The sequence below is a fragment of the Clytia hemisphaerica genome, unplaced genomic scaffold (assembly GCF_902728285.1).
Source record: "Clytia hemisphaerica strain Z4C2 unplaced genomic scaffold, Clytia hemisphaerica genome assembly, whole genome shotgun sequence".
Lineage (NCBI taxonomy): Eukaryota > Metazoa > Cnidaria > Hydrozoa > Leptothecata > Clytiidae > Clytia > Clytia hemisphaerica.
The window spans coordinates 2,239,462-2,266,688 of NW_027103974.1; the positions used below are offsets into that span (position 1 = coordinate 2,239,462).

Here is a 27,227-nt window from a genome sequence, read left to right on the forward strand (position 1 = left end):
TTCTTATAAAAAAAAACTTGTAACATTAAATCAAATTCACCCCTATCCTAAAATTGCATAACCACCTTTTGATTAGCCAATACTTTGAAGCTTAATAGTGCTACAGTAAAATATTTCTTGAACTATCACTTCGAAAGCTTGCCAGTCCCTTTGTAGAAAAATCAACACAAATAAAAATTGTTGAGAGCACGCATACTGTTTTAACAAACTTCAAATATCAAAAGTTCTCAGAAATGATTATTTATCAGGGTGTGGGCCCTGTTTATGTTGCATCAGTAAATAAGGGAGTTGCTAAACCAGAGACCTCAACGGACCCAAAAAAGGATCATTTTGGGATATAGAACCTTTTATCACCCCACGCTTCGTCATAAATAGAATGCGAGAGGAAAAAAGATCCACCTCGACTATAAGTATGAGTTTGTGATGTGAAGCTTCTCTTTCCAGTAGATACTACTAGAAGGGTTTTTCTCAAACTACCCTTAGATTTGCGAGTATTAAGCAGAGGGGTATCAAGTATCAATTTTCAAGCTATTAGTAAGACACCCGGACAGTGGTTGAATCCAGTCAGAGCATTGCAAACTGTAGTCGGACGCTTTGCCTTTAATCCCTTTTAGGAAACATATACGCATATATATGCGTCCAGATGTGGTCAAAACAACAACTCCCAAACTATTATCTATAACTCCTAAACCACTTGAGCTAAAGGGGACTAAACAGAACACTTTATAAAAAGTTGGAACTTTCTTCTATGTATGCAGAAATGATTGACTTTGGTTAGTTTAAGCTAAAAACTCAAACTTGGAGCAAAATTGGTGATCGAATTTAATTTTGTGCTTCTTTTACGACAACGTCTTAACTGGTAAGTGAAATCTCTTTCTAGGAGAAATCATTTTGCAGCTAAACAACTTTCATCTGAGAAAACCCCCGAAAGTACACTAATAAAGTTGTTCTACCGTGACCTAATTTGACCTACTGTGACCTACTTTCAGCAAAGATGGCGCATTATTTCGCTTCACCTGTCGTTGCTTGGGAAATACAGAGTGGCTCTATCGATCGAAGTGCTAAAATCTTCATTTTCCTAGGAGTTTTTGGGAAAATCACCACCAAATCACTTAATATTGACCCCTAATTTTATAAATTTTCTCCCAGGAGTACCAATCCCCCTGGTTATTCCCTACCCCCTACAATTAATACGGTACAGGACCTAAAAATATCTCATTTGATGTCAGTGGAACTTAAATCCTATCACCATAACCAGTGAACTGTTATCAGATAGAATAACATCTTACTTTGGCTGCGTCATCGTCTATTCAGATTCCTTTTGTTAAAAGTGATTATTGGTCGTAAAAACATTTTCTCAAAATCTGAAGCATGGATAAAAATCTCTTTATAAGGGTATATTTTCACTACATTTTGTCTCAGTTCAGAAAGATTTCATTTTAAAAAATGTTTTTGAAATTTACAAATCTATATTTCAGCTTACAATCTGAAATTTTAGGAGTTGAAATTCAGTGCTTTCATCAATTTTCACTTCGAAAACTATAATTTCTTTCTTGAAAAGTGCGTTTTCAAATAGTTTTCTCCACTGATTATCTGATATTCCGATGGCGTATTGGCGGCCGCCCACGCTAAAGCTCTAAAGGAGCGGGCCAATATACCATCGGAGAGAAATAGTAGTCATCCACTGATGTGCCGACATAAGTTTAGCCCTCATTTTCGGGGCCGTGCTGAACGCTCAAAAATTGATTTTTTGAGATCTGGCGCCTCAAAAAGACCGTCAAATCACTGTCGTTAGTTACCACGTCATGAGTATGTCGGCAAAAGTTACGAACAACATGGCTGATGTAATTTTCAAAAAATGTGTGCTGTATCAGTGTATGGTTGTTTTTGGTTTCTTTTGATGGATTTTTTGTAGTTTAACTGTACTTATCACTCCCTGAATATTAGTTTTAGTATCCAGTGTAATTTCTGTATGTGCACCAACCCAAAAAATGTGTTTCTACCACAGAAAAGTTGATAATCATAACTTTTGTTTTTGTTTGTTTTGATGGCTGATTTTTTCTGCACTTTCTCAAATTTTATACCATTCAAAGACCAAAGAAACCAAAACAGGTATGTTCCTATGGGCTTAGGCTTTTATCAGCAACTTTCATGTTGTTATCTATCTTAGACCGTCCTCCAAATATAACTGTTGTCCACCGGCCGACAACGGACAAACCAACTTCAGTGTTCCAGAACTGAGGTTTTTTGGATAAAATCTTTATCAAACTTCACAAAAGTGTTCATGGAGGGTTAGTATTCATTTTCTATAGCTTTAGTTTTTCTTTTAGTGTTATTATAGATGATGATTATGACTTTTCTCTTCTTTCAGGCTTTTTTGTGTACAATGTTATTTCTATTTTGTTTTTGCTTCTGTGATCAGTTTAAAGAAGGAAAAATACTTATTTCAGTATTCCTACATGCCCTCCTTGTGAAAAGAATGATAATATTTTGCATGATTCCTTCTCCAAAAAGTTTTGTATTTGAATTTATTTCGTGAAACCTTTTGAAGTTTTTTCTGACCCAAATTTTGTCGGCCATGACACCTTCCCTGTCCAAATTGCACTCGGGCCCATTTTTCTAAAAAATTACGCGGTCAGGCGAAATTCCGTAATGTATTTCTTCCAGATGTTGAAAATTTTCCCGACCTTCAGAGCTTTAGCGTGTCGGAAGAAAATTTCTACATCGGGTGCCAGATAACTCCACTGATGAATCTACTCACATTTGAAAATAATCAAATTATGTTCATAATTTTCGAGAATTCAAAAGAATCTGATCAAGCATGTGAAAATATGTAATTAATATACGATAACAAGAAAGAAATGAAATTATTATTACACGCGTATAATAGAATTCCCATTGCAGCCAAGGGACAGAGACACGATGCAGACACGCTTCATTTTGAGGAAAAAAGCTTGTACTTATTCCATCTGATGATAGTTCTATGCCATAACTGGCTGCGTTTAGACCAGCCTGGCATTTGTAATTGCTTGCAGTATTCTTTTGAATTCTATTGTTCCGCGCAATTGTTCGGTTTGTCAAATGCCTAATGATGCCAGCGTGTTGGCATTTCGTTGGCATTTGAAATGCCATTTTGAGCAAAGGAATCCCCTTTTCTGGCATTTCAAATCAAACAAAGGAACCAAAACAAAGAGAAACAAGACGACTTGAAGTCGAAAATTTCGCCTAATTTTTAAACTGCATGGGAAAAAACAAGAAGTAGAGATGAAAGCTAATCTGAAGTCTTCTTTACATACATCGAGCCTTGATGAAACAATTTTATATGAACAACGAGCAGGCTCAAAATCGCTAAAAAGATAAGATCAATTTACGAACAATGGTTGTTTAATTCTTAAGAACTAATAATCTGAAGGGCATATCACCATCTATAAAGAGTTATTAATTTGATTCTTATAGAAAAAAAAAACCTTATCAGGGAAAACTTCGTCCGGGAAAAGTGACGAAATTTTGGCCAAGTGACGAATATTTTTCCCCGACGAAAATTTACCCCGGCCTTAATGCGTTTACCAACTACCAGCAAGTGACGAATATTTTTCCCCGACGAAGTTTTCCCCGATAATGTAAATATGTTCATATTGGGCACCATCCCTTGATTACTTTGTAAGAACTAATAACCGAAGGCTATATCACCTTCTACCGAGAGTTATTGATTTGATTCTTATAAAGTATATGCTTATAAGAAAAATAAATATGCTCATATTGTGCGCCATCCCTTGTTTACTTTGTAAGAACTAATTACCGAAGGGTATATCACCGTCTATCAAGAGTTGTTGATTTGATTCTTATAAAGTATATGCTTATAAGAAAAATAAATATGCTCATATTGTGTGCCATCCCTTGTTTACTTTGTAAGAACTAATTACCGAAAGGTATATCACCGTTTATCAAGAGTTATTGATTTGATTCTTATAAAGTGTATGCTTATAAGAAAAATAAATATGCTCATATTGTGCGCCATCCCTTGTTTACTTTGTAAGAACTAATTACCGAAAGGTAAATTGCCTTTAAGCAAGAGTTTTTGATTTGATTCTTATAAAGTATATGCTTATTAGAAAATAAAGAAAAAATCCAAACTGTGAATCTAAAGACACAAAGATATATATGACGTAATCCAAAGAAAACCCGCGAAAATCGTCCGTGGTTATACGAGCGTGTAATTTGTAAATTAAATTTAGTGAGTTTGTCCACCGTATCGAGTACTTTCGTTTTCTATTTTTTTTATTACACCGCCGCCGCCGCGAAAGGCTATCGTAATACTTTCGCTAGGCGAAATTAAAAATGACATTTTTTATTTTTTAAATTATTTGCACGTTTTTTATTCAGTTCTTTCTATAGATTGTAAAATTTGCAAGATTTGCCATAGCCTAGCCCTACGGCAAAAAGTTTCAGTCTTAATGACTGCAGTATTTGAGAAATTCCATGCTTTTCATTGTTTGATCTGTCAAAGTTGAACTTGAGGGAATCACCTTTTCAGTAATTACTCTAAAAAGACGACTCCTTAAATGCAATGACAGAAAATACAATGGAAAAGCTATTAAAATCGACTCACTCATGAGCAAATGCCAAATTACAAATGCCAATTGGTCTAAACGCAGCCACTATCATAGGGTTTGTGATCATTGAATCAAGCCATTTGTTGTTATAGCATTACACGTTTTTTTTATAAGAATATCTTCTATAAGAATATTAAGGTGAAAATTGGCCAAATCGTTTTGTCCACAGTCATTTTGTATTTGGTTTTTTTTCTTAGACTTGAATTTAAACTTTGAGGAAGAAATGTTCTTTTAGCTCCAAATGTTCATTCAAAAGTCCAAAACTCTCAAATTTTGATCATTTCTCATGTTTGTAAAAAAGTCCAGTCTAAGTAAGAATACGTTAAGCATATTTCACCCTCAATTTTGGCAATTTCTTAAGAATAATTGATCCTCATCCAAAGTACACTATTCTTATTAAAAAAAAAGCGTGTAGTTTGTTCTAATTAAACTAACTAATTGCTGCATGAGGTAAGATAAGAAATTTCTTACCTTCATAGCGAAAGAGGAAACGTAAGGCCGTTTTATAAAACTGATATTATAAGAGTACAGAGTTGATACCATAGGCCTGGCTTTCATTGCATTAATTTTGATGTGAAAATCTTGTTTCGTTGAATAATGAAGAAAATGATGGATGTACCACCACCATACGTAATTGTTGGAAAAACTGACGAAGAAGATAAAAATTGTGAAGAACAAAAAATCCAACACCTTACATTGTGTTCAAAAATAAAGATTATCTTTTTCGTTCAACTTCCATTTTTATTGGGGTTAACACCGTAAGTTCTCGTTCTTTAAAGTTTTCAATTCAAAGTTGGATGGATATCCAGTAGCCGATGAAAATCCGACGCTGCTGTTTAACTTAAGGCACATAGTTCGGGGGAAGGTATTAACCTTAGGGTTATACTACCCTTGCCGACCGACGGGGGTGCTCTGCTGAGGTTCAGAAAATGGACCCTACGTGGGGCTCGTTTTTTCAAAAATTTTGCCGAAATTTGCGAAAAAAGTGACCCTGAATGGGACGGAAATTCCAAAATTTTCTACTTTTTCCAAAAAAGGCACCCTACGAGGGACTGATTTTTCTATTTTGGCGTTTCTGCGACCCTAACTGGGACTCGTGGAGGTTAAAAAAGGTACCATGACCAGCGGCGCATCCCCGTAACCCATTTTGCCCTAGTACCCCCCCCCGGAGTATTGAAAGTCACATGATACAATAAATAACCTCATGCACCAAATAAAGTAGTTTACGCAATAGATATCACACGGTACCGGCGAGTATCCCATATTGTACGAGTCTTGACGAGTAAAATTGTGATAACTGCCCGGGGGGGGGGGGGTACTTAGGCAAAAATGGATGATGGGTATGTGCGGACGGTAAGGGTCGGTTTTTTCACCTTTCAAAGTCTCTCTAAGGGTTGGGAAAATCAGAAAATTTTAAATTAGTCTCTCTAAGGGTCGGAAAATTCAGGATTTTTAAGAAATTTTTTGATTTCCAGAGAAAAAATTGTAATAAAGTCTCTCTAAGGGTATGACTTTTTTCAAAAATCGAAAAAAATAATTCAAAAAGTCTCTGTAAGGGTCACCTTTTCAGCAAAAATCAGTCTCTCTAAGGGTCGGTTTTCGGAGGTCCCGTCCGCACATACCCCTCATTCGCCAACCCTAACACCCCGGTGATAACTGGTTTATCGTCAACTTGTAAATATCACTAACTTTTCTCTCTCCATTTGTGTCGTTTTCTATGTTTTGTTTTGCTGTTGTGATTTTCTCTCTCCTCTATTTTAATAAAAACAACATTAAAAAATTCGAAAAAATCGAACAGTCATTAAATCATGGATCAAGTTTGAATCAAGTGTACAAAATATGATATCTCGCTTACCAGACCCCTTTTTGAACGCAGTCTTGTATTTGTACGGTACAATATGAAATCATTATGTACGCGTTTTTAGCCAATCAGATTGCTCATATTTTTCATGTTGACGATAAATGCAATAAAACAATTTTGTTGCATGGGTTTATCAAGGCTACATTACAAGGTTACATTCAGTGCATAACTTTTGATATGAGAATAAGTCGAAGAAGTAGTTTTTGGATGCTTATGCATCGGTTTATCTACCGGGTGTTTTGGTTCTCATCAACAAAATTTGTGAATCTTCAATACGCTAAGGTAATCCATTTTTCTTTTTACCAGCTCTTTCTAATGTTGAATTGGTCGATTTTGGTTGTTTTACGCTGGGCCGGTGATCGTAATTATTATTATAGTGATTTAACACCAATCGATGGTGAAGCAGCCATTACTATGCTTGGTAATATTACCCTGTGGATGTTCAACATTGTATTTATCTTCATGAACATTACTGAAATCGCCAACAGATTAAGAGGAGGAGATGTTAATATCCACAAAATTGTGAGTATTTATGATATGCACCACTGCAATGACTTCACAAAATTATGCAAAAAACTTTTCTGTTTTTTCCCCCCCAATACACTTTTTCTATTGTTTAAGTGACGTATTGGGTGGAAAATTCTAAAAGTTCTCAGAAGACTCTCCAGTGGTGCATATCACTCTGCATACGTTGGCTTCTTGCAGTGTTTTATTTTTGCCTCATGGGGTGGTTGACCTCTTTAGACAGTATTTACTGTCATTCTCCCTATGATGTATCCAGTGGCGCGGAGCATTAGAAACATTTAGCTATCGAAAGAAATACCATGAATAACTCTTTAAACAGCACCAGGGTTAAAGCCCCTGCTTTCTCAGTTTCAAACTTAAACCTTGTTTCCCGCGAAACCAATGAACCGTCTTCTCCAAACTCACCAGAGAGAGTTGACGGTGATAGGATTGAGTCTGTAACAAAACCTAAAACACAAAGACTACTAGTTTGCAAACATCCAGCCATTTTTAGCACTTTCAACGTGCGCTCTCTATCTCTTGTTAGTAGAAAACAAGAGCTTCTTTCGTGTTTTTCCAAATTCCAAATTGATGTGCTCAGTATTCAAGAGCATAGATTTCTACACAAAGACATTGAGTTCCTCCACTCAAATCTTGGTAAAAACAAGCTTGTAACCGCCTCAGCATGGAAAAATTCCCAGGGAACAACAATCGGGGGTATTGGTATGCTACTCTCTTCTAGAGCAGCAGAAAATCTTTTATCTCTCCGTAAAATTTCAAATCGAATTATTGTTGCCGAATTTAATAGCAACCCTAAAACAACCTTTGTAGCTTGTTACAGTCCAACTAATGTCTCTGAACAGGTTGATGTCGATAGTTTCTATTCCATTCTTTCTCAAACTATCCTTTCTATTCCTGCACATAACTTTCTTATATTAGCTGGCGACTTTAATGCCCAGTTAGGGAATGATAATGTAAAATTTTCATACCATAAATCGACAAATAGAAATGGTAATAAACTCTTTGATTTTATGTTACAACATCAGCTTGTTGCTACAAATACACTTTTTATGAAAAATACTAATAAGCTCTGGACTTTCCAACATCCCTCTGGAACTAAATCCCAAATAGACTATGTCCTTGTCCGAAATAAATGGAAAAACAGTGTCAGAAATGCTCAATCATATTTTTCTTTTTCTTCTGTTGGCTCAGACCACAGAGTCGTTTCTGCACACATTTGTCTAAGTTTGAGATCTTCTAAAAAGTGTAAACCCAACCCTCTGAAATCTATTGATTGGCAACAAGTTTATACAAGTTCTAATCTTCGCTCTATTTATGCGGTTGAAGTGAAAAATAGATTTGACCTCCTCTCTCGTCCCGATCACAATATTGAAGAGAAATACCAAACTTTGGTCGACGCAAATGAACATGTCTGTCTCTCTCTTTTGCCCAAAAAAGTTAAAACCAAAAGAACACATCTGTCTGAAAATGATCTTGTCATCGCAGCACGCAATGAATACGATAAAGTCAAAGCAAGGCACCTATCTCGCGCAACCAGAAGAACCTCAAAACGCCTTGCTGACGCCCAAAAATATTTAGATGAAGCTTATTTAACAGCTGAAGCATCTTTTATTCAAGGTAAAATTGACTCTATTTCACATCTTCATTTTTCCAATCAACACTCAGCTGCTTGGAAGACAATCAATGAACTGTCAGGGCGCAAGGATCATCCATCGATCCAGCTGAAAGGAGGATCTCCAGAGAAAAGAAAAGAGAATTGGCTTGCTCATTTTAAGTCACTGCTTGGAAATCCCCCACTTCTCGGACCTGACCAACTTCCTCTGAACCAAGTTTTTGATCTCTTACACATTTCAACAGAGTCTTTTACTAAAGATGAACTTAAAATAGCTTTAAAATCTTTTTCTATCAATAAATCTTCCGGTCTAGACAATATACCCACAGTTTTATGGAAAGACCCTATTTTTCTTGACCTCCTTCTAGAGTTTTGTAACCATACATTTAACGATTTTGTGCCACCTTCTGCATGGTTAACAGGGGGTATCATTCCAGTTCCCAAAAAAGGTGATCTGACCTTAGCCTCAAACTACAGAGGTATCACCTTGATGCCAATTGCCGCAAAAATTTATAACAAACTTTTATTTAACCGTATTGTTCCTATTCTTGACCCCCTCCTTAGGAGAAACCAAAACGGTTTCCGGAAGGGCAGGAGCACACTCTCTCAAATTTTATCTATCAGACGAATTCTTGAAGAAATGAGGAAACTCAATAAAGATGCTTTTATATGTTTTGTTGATTTCAAAAAGGCCTTCGACTCGATCAGTCGAGAAAAAATGTTTCAAATTCTAGGTCTCTATGGTATCCCTGAGAAAATTATAAATGCTATTCAAGCATTGTATACTTCTTCCAAAGCAAAGGTTGTATCACCTGATGGGGATACAGATATTTTTAATATTCAAGCAGGAGTTCTTCAAGGAGACACTCTTGCTCCTTTTCTTTTTATAGTTGTTTTGGATTATGTTTTAAGAATTTCTGTTGATACTTTTAACAAAAAGGGAATTCAAATTAAAACGCCCCAGGGCACACGCGATCCTGGCTTGTTTGTGACTGATCTGGATTTTGCTGATGACCTCGCACTTGTTGCAGAAAGTATTCAAAATCTCGAAATTCTACTCCATTCTTTAGAAACTGCAGCAAGTCAGGTCGGTCTTTACTGTAACGAGAAAAAAACAGAATATCTTTGCTCCTCTGAAAACTTTCTCCCTTTATTTTCTTTGAAAGGTGTTGACATTAAAAAAGTAATCGATTTCAACTACTTAGGCTCTCTTATCAACAGTTCTGATAGCGACTTTAAAACCAGGAAAGCACTTGCGTGGAAAGCTTGTAACAAGCTCAACAAAATCTGGCAATGTGATCTTGACAATAACCTCAAGCTGAAAATTTTCAAGTGTCTTGTGGAGCCCATTCTTCTTTATGGTTCTGAAACCTGGACCATGACAAAATCTATGGAGAAAAGTCTTGATGGGTGTTATACCAATCTCCTGAAAAGGGTTCAAAATCTTGATTGGAGAGATCATCCCAACCTCGCCCAAATCTACCAAGGTCTTCCTAGAATCTCTTCTGTTCTTTTTTCCAGGAGGTTAACTTTCTCCGGCCATTGTTTCAGAGCAAAATCTGAAATCATTTCAGATATCTTATTGTGGTGCCCTACTGGTCCTAGACGCTCAAGGAAGCGAACTTTCCTCGACAATTTGAGGCGGGAAACAGGGCTCGAGTTAGAAGAACTGAAAACAGTTATGTCAGACCGTGAGCTGTGGAGAGAGAGATACTCGGTATTTCCGACCTAACGGTCGAAGGATGATGATGATAAATAGTGCTGTCTCAATCTCAATATAATCTGCAGGGGAGACACAAACATTTGATAGAATTCGAATAAGATAGCGGTTTTGTGCTTTTTGAAAAGATATTCGGGAGCGGAAAATTATCCGAAAAGAAAAAATGAAGAGACAGGTATTAAGATAGAACTTAGAAAACTGTCACAGCTATTATAACATCATTCCAAATGCGAGTTTCCAATATAAATTTTGAGAAATACTTAAAACAACATCTTGGTATAAGTCACTCCTTAGTTGGCTACCACTTGTTGGCTTAGCTATAACGCTAGCAGGTTGTGAGGGTGTTTTGGCTGTTAACCGTTGAAAAGCATCTCTAAATATTGTTTTTTAAAACGCAGTTCAAATCAACTATTACCGACTACTGTAGCTGAGCACCTGTTTGGTAAACTTAAGACTTTTTAGCAGCCGTAGCATGAAGGTAGAGCATCCAGCTACGGTGCGCAATTTTGTGGGTTTAATCCCCAGCCGGGTCATACCAAAGCTTCCCAAAATGGTACTTGATGCCTCTCTGCTTGATGCCTCTCTGCTTGATGCTCAGTAACTAAAGAGACGGATCAAGGGTAAGTGGAGAAATCCAGAGAAAGGAGTGGCGCCTCCCCTAACTTCGGGTAGACAGCTATACGAAAAGGGAGCCTTCGGGTCGCCCTCGACTGCGGTCGCAAACTTACTTACTTACTAAGAATTTTTAAGGGCTTATCACCAAAGAACAAAGAGACTTTTCTCTATTCTTTACAAGAAACAATTTGCAAGTGTTTTTATTTTTCATTCATTATAGATGATGGTGATATGTTGTGTTTGCAGTCTTCCCATCTTCATTGCAAGTGTTATGGGAATGAATTACCTTAGCAAGCCGCATTTTGATCGGTATGAAGTGGGAAGGTGGAGTCGCGTGGTACTTTCTTCTTTTTTTTATTCCTTGATGAAATAAAAACTCGTATCAACTACACTAAGAATTCAAACAAAAAAACTGTGAAAGTATTGCGTGTTTGTATCTTAAAGTTTTCAATCTTTCAATTCTTTATTCTAAATGATGATTCAGTGAGGTAACCATACCTTATCGGGGAAAAAATGTCGGGTGAACGTTACGAAAATATTGAGGGTTGACGAAATTTTCCCCCGACGAATTCTTTCCCTGATATTTTATCACCCGACCAAAACTTTTACCCGATTTTTTTATCCCCGACCAAAACTTTTACCCAATTTTTTAAACCCCAACCAAAATTAAAATCTAAATTTTTTACACCTTTATTAAACGAAATAAGTGCTTTAAACGTCGAATTACAAGATATTTTTTCGAGCTAGTAAAGGAAAGTGAATAAATTGTAAATTTCGTCGGGTAAAAGTGACGAATTCGAAATTTTGGTCGGGGGAAAGTGACGAAAATGCCTCTAAGTAACGAATTTTTCCCCGACTAAAAAAAGACCCGACTAAATAAAACTCAATTTTTTTCCCCGATAAGGTATTTCACTACCCTGCAAATAGCACCATTCTTTAAAGTGTGCCGCACACCAAAGAGGGATGCGAACTATTTTAGATTTTTCGATAGCCTTATGTATCTTTTCGAAGCAATAATGAAAATATAAGGTTAAAGCTATACAGCTTTTCGACCGTAGCCGCCAATTGCCGCGCGGGCATTTTTGTGTCCGCTTTATCCCACTAAAACCGTCCCAGTCCTTTTTTCGCACTTATAGACAATAGAAAAATGTGTCAAAAAAGGATTGGATCGAGTTTAGGGGGATAATTAAATAATTAAGTGACACGCGCCTGACCGCGCGACTACGGTCGACTACGGTCATTCCTATTTTTGAGTTTAAAAAGCCGGAACAAACAAAAAACTGTCGTCAGTCTCCGGGCTTTCGTTTAAGCCTAGCACTCATTTTAAAATCGATTTTTGATTTTTGGAATCAGCGCTGTCTTTTGTTAAGCACCACTCCGTAAAAAATCCGGGCGGGAATGACAATTGACAACCTTGACAATTCAAAGGATACCTTGAAATTTATACAAGGACAAGCTGTTATCCTTGTTTATCTTTTTCAATACAAAATTTTTTCTCAATTTAGATTAAACCTTTAATTTTTCACTTCAACAGATTCTTGGCATGATAACGGGCGTTTTGTCAGTAATACAATCATTCCTTCACTACCGCATGAACCGAGACGAAATGGCTGGACTTGTAGATGCATCTCCCTGTTTTATCATATGCCAACGTAGAAAATAGGCTACGCACAACACCATAAAGAGATTTCAACTCACGCTTATTACATAGTCATTATAAAAACCCCCGGTCTGGCAATGTATTGTTTTAGCTTTTTTGTTCAATTTTCTTTTGTTACAAACAAAAGACAAGTTGTGATTTGCATACTTTTTGACCACGTTACCAAAATCTTCTCTTGGGATTGGTCTATTTTCTAATCGTATGATCAAAGAAATTGCAAAATAAATCGATTTTGGTACGTAAGCTCCATCTTCTAACAATAAAAAGAGACAAAAGCCTTCCAGACCAGTGTTTTTATAATGATTATGCTTATTAATAGCCTGGCAAAAAGGATCGTAATTTTGTAGTTTAAAAGATACCTAAGTTACTCTTTGGAACGTTTCATTGTACATTCTCTTCCACCCGTCTCCTCAAATTTCTTGAACGCAGTCAGAGTTTTGCAAACCGTAGTCGAATGCTTTGCCTTTAACCCTTACACTCCAAAAGGCGCATAATGCGTGCATAGATGTGGTCAAACCATAGAGGTATAAAGAAAACAGGAGTTGAATGTGTCGGTAATTGGTCGTTAAAGTCTTTTGATTTCTTTTATAAAATGTATCAAAAGAAATTCTAAGCTCGCCCGATGAAATAAGACTTTTTAGTAGAACTCAAGTTTGCTCTGAACATTCTAATAATCAGTATTGAAGATTCTAGCCTTTTAATATACGAAAATTAGATAAAACTTCGTCCACGAAACAAATTTATGTTCCATTTCGCTATCCGTTCAATTTTGTTTTGAAAAGATATTTTCTCAAGCCAGAAAATGAAAAGTTCTTTATAAGCACACACGATTTCAGACTCAATTTGTAGACATAAAGTCGCTGGAGAATTTTGGAGGAAAGTATCAAGCAATAGAGTTCACCTGAAAGAAAACATTGATCGAAAAATCTTATCATTTGATGAAGGATTGCCAAGTTTACAGGCCTTTTTTTAGTCCAAATATTTTCTTACACTGATGTCAGAAACAATGAATCTCGTCTCATCTAATTTCTAAAGCTTAAATGAGCCAATAAGATTTAACCTATGGATAAAAGAGCTCATTAAAAATGCACGATATATGAGATTATGAGCATGCATACATCGTAACTTTTTTAATCGTAGGGCGAGCTTGGTTACAATAGCATACTTCTCCTGTCTTTCTTTATACCTCCATGGTCAAACAACAACTTCCAAACTATCATCTTCAACTTCTGAACCATTTGATTTAAAAGGGAACTAAACAGATTGCTTGATAAGTATGAAAGCTTTCCAGTTGTAACAAAGTTATAGTCTAATTTAACGTACAATCATGGTCGAAATTATATTGACATTTTAGTGTATTTTTAATAACGCTTTCAAAATTTAAAGTTCGGGTGAGAATTGCTATTTTAGCACTTCAACTTTCTTTCATTGAATATTTCGATAGTGGAGGGGTTGGATGGCTTCCAGGCTATATTCCAAGCCTTATTAGAGCAAATCTGAGCTTTTAAATCCTGAGATCCCAAGGTCTTCCTAAGTCTTAAGTCTCATGTTAAAACTCAGAGTTAAAACTCAGAGTTAAAACTCTATTTTTCAAATGTAGTTTACCCACTTTAAAATTATTCGTGGTGTTTGATATTTCGCAGGGAAATCCCCTTTGTCTCAAATATTTTGTCCATGATTATACATGCTTATATATCTAGAGCAATTCTGAGAGAGTTACCTACTTATATATCTCTTTGTTTGAAGTTTGAAATTTTAAAAGATACCTAACACTTGTCAAAATGTCAAGCCGATTACATTTTTCAATCCTATTATGCAGTAACCTAGGGCCCATTTAGGCAAATCTGGCAATTTTAGGCCGGTCTGTAAAATACCGGCGACAACGATATCGACAAATGGACAAAAATTTACCCTGTGTCGGGCGGAGTTGCTTCACAAATTTTGAACAAATGAAAATGAAACAGTAGTGGTGACGCCAGGGGGCGGGGCACTCATATGGTCCGACCACGGCATGTGCCACCCTTAACGGTAGGTATTTCAAGATCCTCAAAATGAACTGTAAGGGTTTACTTTTGATAGAGTGCACTACAATGGTCGTTTTTTTAGACTGTAAGGTTTGGGGACTGCTAAATTGTAAGTCTGACAGTAAAAATCTGATGTATGTTTTTGGTTTTGACTCATACCAGCACTTTGTGTCGACATCCCAGGCTCATTTTCGGTTGGCTTCAGCAAAATGAGATATGAAATCAAACTACACTGTAAGTGTCAAAACGTTCGGTAAAATAAATTCACAGTAAGGGTACCTTTTCACTGCTCAAGGGCTGTACTGTAAGGGTTCGATTTCGATAGCCATTTTTTGGCGGCACATGACATCGTTTAAAAATCGAGTGTCCCCCTCCCCGGTTGGTGACGTTATCAATAATGCAGAAATTTTCACCAAAGATGCCAATTCATAATTCATAGACAATTCACTCAAAATCAAGAGCACCAAAGGCTTCAAAAATCCTGGATGTTCTTTAGTTCGGTAGAATAAGACTTCACCAAAACCTGGACAAAATTACCGACAAGCTGAAATTTGGCACAGTGGTCCCTAATAGGTTGACTTGACCACCAAAAAAGACCCATTGATTCGGAAACCGGAAACCATATTTCAGAGGCTCTTTTATCGGACATGTCCGAAAAAAAATCTGAAAAAAATAAAAATGAATATAAAAAGCGTGTATGACAAAAATATAAAGGTAATGAAAATAACAACCTTTCTATCTCTTCCGATGTTGTTGCTGATAGTGTTTTGTACCATTTCGCCATTGTTCGATTAAATGTTAATAATTAATAAATGGCAGCTTCTGTTAATATCTTTCAATATTTCTTATCTTTGTCATGAATTTGCCCTATTGTATTCATGGTATGCACCACTGCAATGACTTCACGAAATTATGCAACTTTTCTGTTTTTGTTCCACCCAATACGTCACTTTTTCTATTGTTTAAGTGACGTATTGGGCAGAAAATTTTAAAAGTTCTCAGAACACTCTCCAGTGGTGCATATCATGAATTACAATGAAGTGAATACAGCCGCTCTCGTGTTGCTTGCTGAACAGCCACCAGAACCGTTGAAAGACCAACGGATCCAACTAAAATTTATTAATAAATTTAACTAAAATCCACCAAACTTAATACCGCACAAACAACATACAATATTCCGATTTTTCATAATAAGGTCAACTAATGAATGTGGGCATTTATCACTCAAATTACAGGAACAAAAAGTATAAATATTTTCATGACTCGAAATTATTTCGACTTTTCAATAATCATTCGAAAGAATAATTCGAGGGATATAAATATACCTCTCGCATTTCATAATTTGAAAACAAAATCCGTTTAAATACAAAAGTTATGGTTAGAATTATTCAAAAAAATGCCACAGCCTTTATACACCAACGCGTGCAATGAGTCAAATAATTTTGTCTTACTACAACCAAATTGAAGTTTTGAAAAAATCTTCATTTTCAAAATAATGAAACACTTATAACAAGCCAACCATCTCTCTTTAATAAACATTCCCATATACACACCTATCAATAACCAATTGTCAAAATTCTACGGTTTTTAATCAAAAATGAAAAGAAGAAAATTAAAAGGTTCTTTTAGTGATAAAATTCCCCTTTTTCAGGTTGTTTGATTCTCGTTGATATGTTAAGCCCGTGTTTTTATAGAAAATGATCATGAATAAACAACAACCCGTAAACAAAACGAAACAAAACGAACATTTTTTTAAGGGTCACCTTCCTTCTATACTAAGGGGGGAATTTGCCATAAGAACCACTGACCTTTTTATATCCCTGGACCAAGTAACTCAATGCTGGCCAAGCAAAATATTATGATTGGAGTTTTTATGAAATTGGTACCCGCGGAGAGAGCGCTAGATCTAGTTTCGCTTGTACACTAATGATGTAGCACCGTTTGTCGTTAGGCAAAGTTTCAAACACTACAATGGCTTCTTCTCGGGTACCAATTCCAAAAAAACTCCAAACAAAGATGGCGGATATTGCTTGGTCCAGGGATATATAAAGGTCAGTGATAAGAACCTACAATCTCGGTCAAAATATATTGAGAATTTTGGTTGATTCCTCGTTTTTAGCATTCTAAAGTTCGGGCGAGAAAGTGTCTTTTGGGCTATTTGTTAGATTTAATCGAATATTTCAATTTGGGCGGGGTTTATAGACTTCCAGATCGTATTCTGCCGTATTGGACCCTTTTTGAACTTTTGGATCCTCTTAAGTCTCATGTTAAAACTCAAAGTTAAAACTCTACCCTTCCAACCTAAGTTAGAGCGCTTCCAAATCGATTGTGGCTATAAAATTTCGTGGTAATTTCCCTTTTTTCTCATATATTATGGCCGGTATTCTAGGCTGTTGGCGTCTACTGGCGGATTCACGCTCCTTATACTATTTATACTACCTCTTTTTTTTGTAGAGGTTGCGATTAAGATCACAGTCAACTCTCTCTAATTCGAACCTCTATTTTTCGAATCTTTCTATAATTCGAACTAAAATATTGGTCCTCTCAGCTAGAAATTAGTTTAAATTTCTTCCTGTAATTTGAATTTTTCTCTAATTCGAAGAAAATTCATGGTCCCTTAAAATCGAATTAGAGAGAGTCAACTGTAATAAGAACCGAGAATTAAAAGAAAAAACTCTATCTTAAAAGCTAATCCAAATTTATGGAAATACTTCTCATCATAAATTTTAAGCCTCAGATCCGCCAAAGGGAAGGTGCAAATGTTTAACTTTCCAAGAAAACAATCAAAAGTATCTCCATGAGCACATAGATTGCCATAACAGAAAATGCTACAGATAAAAATCAATCATAGAAAAAACTTGAAAAATTGTGTAATCAAAAAAACTCTTCATTCAAATTATACCTTATTTCAGTATATACATTTTACAATTTCAGGGTGCATGTTATATGAATCAGATTTTGAAAAAATATCAAATTTCTGTTTATTAAAACGTTTGCGAAAATGTTCTCAGTCCATCGTATTCCCAATGCAATGCCTCAACGGTCGCCTTTAAAATCTCGATAAGTCAGAAGTTTTAGTTTGATATTCTATACAGCTTTTCAACCGTAGCCGCCAATTGCCGTGCGGGCATTTTTGTCCGTTTTACCACCCTAAAACCGTCCCAGTCTTTTTTTCGCACCTACAGACAATAGAAAAAAGTGTAAAAAAGGATTGGATCGAGTTTAGGGTGGTAAATTAAATAATAAAGTGGCACGCACCTGACCGCGCGACTACGGTCGAAAAGGTGTATTGCCCAAAAGCTCCCATTTGTTGAACCCCCCCTTTGGTTAAAACCGGTTTATTATTCAGAATAAATTTTGATTTGTGTCCTTTGTAAATTGAAGTTTGTTTTGGATCACAAGGAATATCTTTTTCAGTGAAGCATGATAGTTTCAGTATCACTCACGAAGTTTCAGGTTATAGAGATTTAAATGCATGAAATTTGAAAGAGTTCTTATAAGAAAGACACATTTTAATTTCGGATAAAATTAATACGGAATCGCGAAAATTCGAGAACATCAATAAAACAACTTTTCAAAATGTATATTGTGTAAGAATTCAAAAGGTAAAATGGTTATATGAAGATTGGGAGAAGTTGGAAAATTTGTTTTCAGAACAAGACTGGAAACAAGCAAGTAAGCCTACGACCACAGTCGGAGGGGTGGGCGCCACTCTTCCTCTTTGGATTGCTCCACTTACCCTTGATCATTCTCTTAATTGCTGAGCATCAAACAGAGAGGCATCAAGTACCATTTTGGGAATCTTTGGTATGACCCGGCTGGGGGTTAAACCCACAACCTTGCGCACCCTAGCCGGATGTTCTACCACCGCACTACAGTCGCTTGGAAACAAAGAAAAATGGTAAAACGAAGCCATTGTAAACTTTGAATATTTCCAATAATAAATATTCAACATGGTAAATCAATCGATTGACGTCGACATCAAACTTGGCACAAAATGTTGTTGTCATTTACCTTAAGGGAACTAATTTTAACGTGTTCGAAAATAAATTCCAAAAATCGCATTTCGCAGCAATTAATTTTGCACTAATGCTTGTCACATTTCATTTTCCTGAGGATTTTTCATTTCTTAATGAAAATTGGCTAAATTTGTAATTCCCGTGAAATTTAATTCCGCGCTCTAATATTTGCAGTTTGGCCGTAAAACCGTGAAAAGATCGAAAATTAATTCCCACGAAAATTAGTTCCCATTGGATAACGTTTTATAAAGACCTTTGGTGGTCATTTGTTTCGTTCATAAGGCCTACAAGTAAATCCAAGCTCAAATCTAAAAAGTTAATCTCTGCTAATGACTCCATGCAAGTGAAGTCAAGGGGAATTTTTTTGGATAAATGTTAAAACTAAAAACAATGATTTGTGGGGCAAAAAAAGGAAACCTCAGAAGAAGAAAAGATAAACAGCTTCTATTAATTAGGAAAGCTAGGTAACCCCCCCGATAACAAGTAACCCAGCTGATGTGCTAAATTTTAGCCCTAACCACAAAAATTGACTTAGGCCTGCTTTGAGAAACCGAAGGTAACTGGAACCATGCACCATAACAATGAAAATGAAAATGAATCTACCCTCCTCATATTATGGTGATCCCCCTAGAGTTTTGAAGTTGCAGATCCCCCTTGATCTCACATAGAACCAACATTGCGATCTTCGTTGATATTTTCCTAACCAATGACCAAAGATGACGGCTTTAAAGTTGTATTTTCACTACAAAATAGAATGGAATGAAAAACAAATCTTATTGTTTTGAAAATACGGATCAACCCCGTAGTATCTTCAAAACATGTCCTTGTCTCTTTAAATGCAACAGTCATAGTCAATATCAAACGAAAAGGTTCCAGAACACCAAAATTTGAAACCCAAAAAAAGAAGACGTTGAAAAGCCAAACGGATCAAAACAATTACACTCCACTATTTCCATTGGACAGAACTATTCCGTTTTCTTGCTCTGAAACGTTTCGAAACCAGTAAGAACACTTCCTAACTAGAATGAAAAGCAGATCGAGGCGATGCGAAATCGTAACATCTGAACATAATCTTAAATCAGTCTTTCATCAGAATGAATGTTATCCGCATTTGAACAGCAAGACCCTGGAACTTTTGCGAGTGTTCGAATTAGTGCTCGTGGTATGTTAAAAAGGGCAAAAGTTTGGCGCAAAGAACTGGGGGCCGTAGGCATGGTCAATGTTTTTTTTTTGAGAAATTAGGGAAGAACTACGTTATGACGTCATAATTGAAGATGTCGTAAAACTTGAAATGTGCAGTTTTCTGCGCCAAATCAATGGCATTTTTTGGACATACCATAAGTTACACGAGTTAGAGAAAGAGTATGTTGCTCAGTTAAGATTTGCCAAAGATATCAATTAAAAATTAAATCAATACTCTTACATACTTGGACAGCCTTCATGCAACATACAGTGGACTATAGAATTTATTTTGAAGCGATAACTCTCATAGAAAGATTAAACTATAAAAAAACTGCTAAATCTTTCTTCATTATCAGTATACACCCATGTGTCACAGAGCCACTGGGACCCCAGCCCCACTGGAAAATTAAGCAAAAATTTCGTCTCCGGTGGGAAAATACCCACGAATTTCAGCCTCACTGGAAAAAGACTTTGATTTCATCCCCACTCGAGATTCTATGTTTAAAAATTGCACTCCAAAAACATCTCCACTGGATTTTTTAACCTTTGGAACATAGAATTTCTATCCCCATTAGGATTTCAATAAGAACTTTTATCCTCACTGACGAAAAAGGTTCCACCGGGGCTGTGAGACAGGGGTGTCAGTATGCAGTTGATTCTTGCTAATTCGAATTTGAACGGAAATTCTAATTTTTGAATATCAGAAAGATTCCAATTATAGAAAGTAACCTCAATTTTTGAAGGTTTTTAAGGTTTTAGTTTTACATAATATAAATATTACCGTTTCATACCAGACACATATCTTGTATTTATATATCAGGCCGGTATCTCCTATTGTTATATTGTGTTCGATTTCGTACTGAATGAACAAAAAGTTGTTTTTCTTTTCCTCTTTCTGATCAATCTTGCTCCAGATTCGTGTCAACCCAAAGTGAAAAATCTTGTTAGTTAATAATTAAGCGATATCACTCTTATTTAAAAACAAAAACTTTTAGATACATCCAGCAGCATAAAAAAGAATGACTAAACACGCTCTAAACGATGGAAAAACAGGAACCTGACTCCTACTAAATACTGTATTAGACAACACCTTTAAAACAATATTTTTTTTCTGGCATGAAAAGCAAAGTAGTTTCACGTGAAGTAGAGGAACATAACATAATGGGGAAAAAAGGAATAACTTAAAATTCAAATAGATGCTTTTTTTAACCCAAGGCTGTTAAGCACTTTCACACTATTTTGCCAAAAAAACAAACTGCGAGGAGGGGAATAAATTTGGAGAAAACTGAAGTTTGAAAATTTTAAAAAGTAGAATTAATTTTGCTCTACAATGTTAAATCTGTTTAAAATCATACTGAAATTATAACCATTAGGGTACAACACAAACCAATAGGTCTGAAGTGAAGTACACAGTTGAGTGCAAAATTCAATTGTAATCATGAGTATAGTGGAAGAGTTAAAAAATCAACCTACCTAAAATCGGGATATTCCACTAGAACTTCTATTTACATTGCGCACCAATGAAACCATAAAAAACATTCTATCTCCATCAATTTCAAATTCGCTTTATCAAGTTAATAATTCCAATCTCTGTAATTCGAACAAAATTACATAAGCTTACCGTTTCAATTCGAATTAGTGAGAGTCAATATTGTAACTGATAATTTTGCCGTTTAAGCCAATGAAATATAGCAGAAGACTAGAGAAAAATATTCACCCTTTTCAAACTTTAAGAGGAAGTGGAGCCTTAAAATTATCAGTCCGTTTCGAACGAGAGATTGGACCTAATGTTTTTTTTCTTCAAGACTTTAAGAGGAATTGAAGCCTTAAAATTAGCAGTCCGTTTCGAACGAGGAATTGGACCTAATGTATTTTTTTTCTTTTTGCATAATCCAGTATTTATATGAAAACCATGCAGGCCACGTAACTTATGTACTAGAAAACACAGTTAACTCTCTTTAATTCGAGCTTATATTATACTTTCTGTAATTCGAACTAAAATGTCGTCCCCTTCAGCTGAAAACTGGTATAAAACACGCTTCATAATTCAAATCATATTCTATAATTCGAAAAGTTTTTTTGATCCCTTGAAGATCGAATTAGAGAGTCGACTGTAAGTGGTTTCAAAAAAATCCTATATTATAGATTCGTCCCTAGCCTCCGGTTATATCTCATTGTTAAAACTATTCATTACCCACATTAAAAAGTGATTAGACTGCAATTTTTCGACACTCAATAGAAAATGGCCAGCAAAATTTTTCTGAATCCTTTGATGTTATATAACAAGTTCCAAAAGGCTTTAGATTCTTCGCACTAAGATTTCTAAAGAAGTGGTCCAGCAACATGACTAAAAAGTGATTAGACTGCAAATATTTCGACACTAAATGTCAGCAAACTTGCTTACTCTAGAAGACAAAAAAATTCAAACAGAAGAAAAGTGAAAAAGACGATGAAGAATAACTAGTCACTTCATCAGCGAAAAAGAAAACGAAAAAGAAGAAGAGAAAAAGACAGAATCCCAAGTCTATTGCAGAAGATGAAAAAGACTTATCATAGTTGTAACCACTAGATAGATGTCTTGGCATAGAGAGTTGATGTTAAAAAGAGAGACATACTTTAAACAGTCATTTCATCACAATGGTTGCGATGAAGAAGTTCAGCTTTCCCCCATTTTCTAGTCTTTTATAAGAATATTTTCGGTTGATTATAGAAAAGACAGTTTTAGTCATCATCGGAGTCAAATTATTATTAGGGGATTAGGGAATTAAAGCAGTCAGGCCTGGTCAGGCCATGAAGCCCAATCCAATTCCTACGACTTAGACCAAAAATGACGATTTCTAACTCAAACTGGGCATTACAGGAGGGCGTCAATATAGCCCATGTCCAATATTCTTGACATTGGCACTTAAAGAGTTCACTCGAACAGGATTTTTTGTTCCCTTGAGAGAATATTAGATAAATTTATTTCTCTATATCTCTCCATGAGAAGCACCTTATTATAAACAGCTGATTGTCGTGGGGTAAAAACCAGAAATGTATTCACTAATCCAAAATGGTAAAGAAGACTGTTTAATTTAATACACCTTTTCAACCGTAGCCGCCAATTCCCGCACGCGCATTTTGTTGTCCGTTTTACCACCCTAAAACCGTCCCAGTCTTTTTTCGCACCTAAAGACAATAGAAAAAAGTGTAAAAAAAGGATTGGATCAAGTCTAGGGTGGTAAATTAAGTGGCACGCGCCTGACCTGACCTGACGCGACTACGATGGAAAAGTGTATTCTAATTTTTCACACTTTTTTGCTTTAAAAATTTCAACAACTTGAAAGACTTTGAATAATTTCTCCCCCTCCCCTTCTCTTTCGAGTTATGGAGACTTGACTATACATTGAACAGAGAATATATATGAAAGAAAGTACGCCACAAGCGCAGGATCAAAAATCTTAGAATAATCTTATTCTAAGAAATAATCTTATAAAAATAATAAACAATCTTATAAAAAAAATAACAAATTAGCAAAGAAGTTAGGATGAGGAAAAGTATTTCATTCGCAACAATGCAAGCCTAGTCTCCATATTTTCTTTTCGCTTGAACATTTAAAATACAATTTGTTTTTCCCATTGACAAGAGAAGAAAGAAATGAACCCTCAGATTCATCCAGAATGAGCCCTATCCCTGGATAGGCATCTATGGTGTATATGATACTCGGACTACACGGGAGGACATATATCTTTGCAGGCGTTGAACCTAAGAGTATCGTCACCACACCACATGCATACCCCCCATACTCTTTTATCGGTGTGATGGTTCCCTTCACAAGGCATAGGTCGACCCGGGCGAAGGTCATTCACTTGCCAATTGAATCATAGCTCCGAGTTAGAATCGAACCCTGACATCCTAGAGGGAAGTAGGTTTATAATCACTATGCTACTACGCCTTTGTTTTCCCTTATAATCAAAAAACGTGAAAGAAAAGCAAGTTAAAGGTATATGCAGTCAACTTGGATATTCTGAATCTTATACAAACTATTTGTATTCAGATGTTTAGGATCTGGTTAATCTCACAGATTTATATTGTCTGATATTCCGATAGCGGATTGGCGGCCGCCCACGCTAAAGCTCTAAAGGAACGGGCCAATTTCCCATCGGAGAGGAATGATAGTCGGCCTTTGATGTGCCGCGTCCCCAGTCGGGTTCAACTACCCTTGCGTGTAAAACTAAAAATATTTCGGTTTGACCCATCCATCCCCGAAGCAAATTTTTTTTCCGTAAGAAAAATGAGGGCTGGGTTACCGGACCTCCCGCTGCAAAATCCGTGACAGGTTATACAAAATTCCGTAATCTAAATCTTCCAGATGTTGAAAATTTTCCCGACCTACAGAGCTTTAACGTATCGAATGAAAATTTCACCATCTGGGTGCCAGATAAGGACATGTTTTTTTTTGACTGTACCAAAATGCCGATTTTCAACCAACCCGGTTCAAATCGGCACTAACAGAGACAGCTGAACCCTTTCTGATCGTTATTCAAAAATGAAAAAATAGATTAGTAGCTCTGTCCGATACTTTTTGTCCGATCTTAATAGCTTTTATCATGGATTTATTATAGAGACTCTGGATAAAAATCAAATGAAACGGTGGAGAGCGAAGTATTGTCTTTCCATTGTCTCAGAAAACAATTGATGTTCTAGCTTTGTCCGCAAAGGACAACTGTCATGGCGGCTCGAAGGACTCTGATTTTGAAAAATGATTAATACTCTAATTTCTAAAAAGTGTTCTAACTTTTTCTATTCGTACTTTTGCTGGCCAAAAGTTTGAAAATAAATGCTAGTAAGAATACCAAACGGATACATTTATGAAATCTGGTGTGAGAAAAAAATCATCAGATTTTACTAATCAAACAAAATGCTTATAATGACACGAAATTTTGAATTGGGAATATCTTTCCAATATTTCTCCAAGAAAAGCTGAGATTGACATATATTAGATGTGAGTCTCGTAGCTCCACTGTGGTATGAAAATCTTTTGGTGGCACGTGGTGGCACGGAGGATTTTTTGAGGTTGAAGTTTAAAAATTTCTGGTGTCAATATTCAATTTCTTATACATAACATGTTTTTCCATCTTTCTCGAAATTTAAAACGTCAGAACGACGTATAATTAGTAATTAACTAGACAAGTTTGAATCTCGGAGGAGAACTTAAAGTCTCATTTGGGAATTGGATAAGTGTATTTTGATGAGAAATACAATTAAAATAATACGAAAAATCATTTAATGGTGGAAGGAGGGTGAACAATAATGTCATTACTGCAGACAAGGCTTGTACATGAGAAATTGGCAAAAATCAGCTTATTGTTTTTCCAGTGTCTATAATAATTCCATGCTTTTATGGAACTTAAGATATTGCTTGTTGAATCCGGAGTATTTCAGGATGAAAAAAATCATAGTCTATTTCGGATTTATAAAGTCGGCTCTATATTTGGCCTTTGTCGTGTCCAATTTATATACGAAACTTATATCAGGGTGTAGCTAAAGGATTGAATTTTCACATCGACCTCTTTTTTTTGGAAAAAAACGGATGAAAATGGGATCAAATTGATCATTTTTGAAATCTAGGTGCTAATTTCAATCGTATATATTTTCCTGACAAGTCTATCTATCGGGGAGGTGATTTGAGATTTTTGTTTAGTTGATAAGAAAGGAACAAACTAAAGAAAACAGGAATTGTTAAAATGAGTGAAAAATGATTAAAAAAGTCGTGATGATTGTTTGGATCATAACTCACTCCGGCCTTTAAAAAGATTACTCCTCAGGCTATTTTATGATTTTATGATTTTATGATTTTAGGCTACCTCAGGCATGCATAATGAGTCATGGAGTGAGATATGATCCAAAACACTCCATGATTAATTAATCCTGAAATACTCCGAATTTAGAAATTTCAAATAGCTCATTTTAAAGCCCTTCCCATATCTCAATACATATCAAAATTTTGGGAAAATTCATCATGCGAATGACGAAATAATTAAAATAAAGTGATTTTCACGATTTGCGAAAACCTGATTTTGGTACAGTCAAAAAAAAAACATGTCCATAAAGATTTATAAAGCCCGAATATAGATAGAGTACTTCGGCTGAAAACTGTGCAGTGGTTCGGTAGGAAATCTTACCTAGGTCACGTGATATTACAATAGAATTTCAGCCTTTGACCGATTAGAAGATAGCAACAATACAACAATACAACAATAGCAACAATATTTTTTGCGATAGCCCATCGGGCTTTACAGAAATCTGCAATTTATCGTAATCTTTTTGAATCGAACGCGTGGTAAGACATAATTACAGTGGAGTCTCTCTAATTCGAACACGCAAATTTGTTCGAGTTAAAGGTTTATGAGGCATTGTTAGCTGAAGGGCCGGGTAGCTCAGTTGGTAGGGCACTCGCCTTACAATCTAAGGATTGTGGGTTCGGTCCCTGGTCACCGACAACTCAGCATATAAGTAGCTTTGATTGGGTAATCTGATCTAGGCGGTAAGTTGCTGGGAGCTCCACCTCGGCATTCGACTTTTACCAAAAAACAAGGTACGCGTTAAATTAGAGTACGCGTTACGTTGATTAGAAGAAACACAGCAAAAATCAGGATTCAACGAGTATGGATATCCAGGCTAGGACATGCTTACAATCAGGAAGAAAAGCAAGGTTTTTCCTCCCCATCGCCCATCGCCCATTGGTTGGCCAAACGACTTCAAACGACTCGTCGGGTCCTTACATATAGCCTAATTGATCATTATGGTCAAAACAAGGTTTTTCTTGTGAGACGGAAAATGGATTTCACATAGCAAATAAGCACCCTCTTGAAATTTTGGTGAATTGTGCAGAATTGAGTATTCTAAGGTCCCGAATAAACGTCATCCCCCTGTCTTATAAGGACCCCCGCTTAGTTTATTTTTGAAAATATAAGCTGAATTGCTCTAAATAGCCTGGTCTTAGCTTATAATTACCTTATTTCGGGGGGTTTTGGATGTACAATTTGTTAGATTTTGAAAAAATTTCGGACTCCCCTTTTATTCAGACCTTCTACTATTTGAGACCGGTATCCACTTTCGCGCGAAATGGGCGACAGCTTTTTTCTCAACCTTTTTTGCCTAAAGAAAAGATTACGTCATAAAAGAGTTTCGCGTGAAAAAAAAAAAAGTTGAAGGGAGATCTACTTTTTTCATCCGCTACGTCAATTTCGACCAATGAAATTGCTTCATTTTTCAACCGACCAATGACCTTACAAAAACGTCAAAAAATTTTCGCTAATTTTGTCCGAAAGTGGAGACCGGCCTTTAGAGTAAGTAATTTAACGTCAATAATCGTTAAAAATCGAATTCCTAAGTTTTGTTTGGATGTCATTTC

At 36.0% G+C, this 27,227-nt stretch overlaps 2 protein-coding genes across 3 annotated transcripts in view; one reads left to right on the plus strand and one right to left on the minus strand.

Annotated features, from left to right (window-relative positions):
- Positions 1-27,227, minus strand: part of LOC136810708 (voltage-dependent calcium channel type A subunit alpha-1-like) — a 120,433-nt gene that overhangs the window by 93,070 nt on the left and 136 nt on the right. The gene's annotated exons all lie outside the window — the stretch shown is intronic.
- On the plus strand, positions 5,105-12,929 carry LOC136810707 (uncharacterized). 2 transcript variants are annotated; one of them, XM_067067299.1, is made up of 4 exons: positions 5,105-5,243; positions 6,781-6,996; positions 11,167-11,283; positions 12,481-12,929. In XM_067067299.1, the coding sequence occupies exons 1-4, from the start codon at positions 5,211-5,213 to the stop codon at positions 12,607-12,609; spliced, it is 495 nt and encodes a 164-aa protein (XP_066923400.1). In that variant the 5' UTR covers positions 5,105-5,210; the 3' UTR covers positions 12,610-12,929. The 2 variants fall into 2 exon arrangements, with proteins under 2 accessions (XP_066923400.1, XP_066923401.1); XM_067067300.1 differs by having other exon boundaries at positions 11,167-11,255.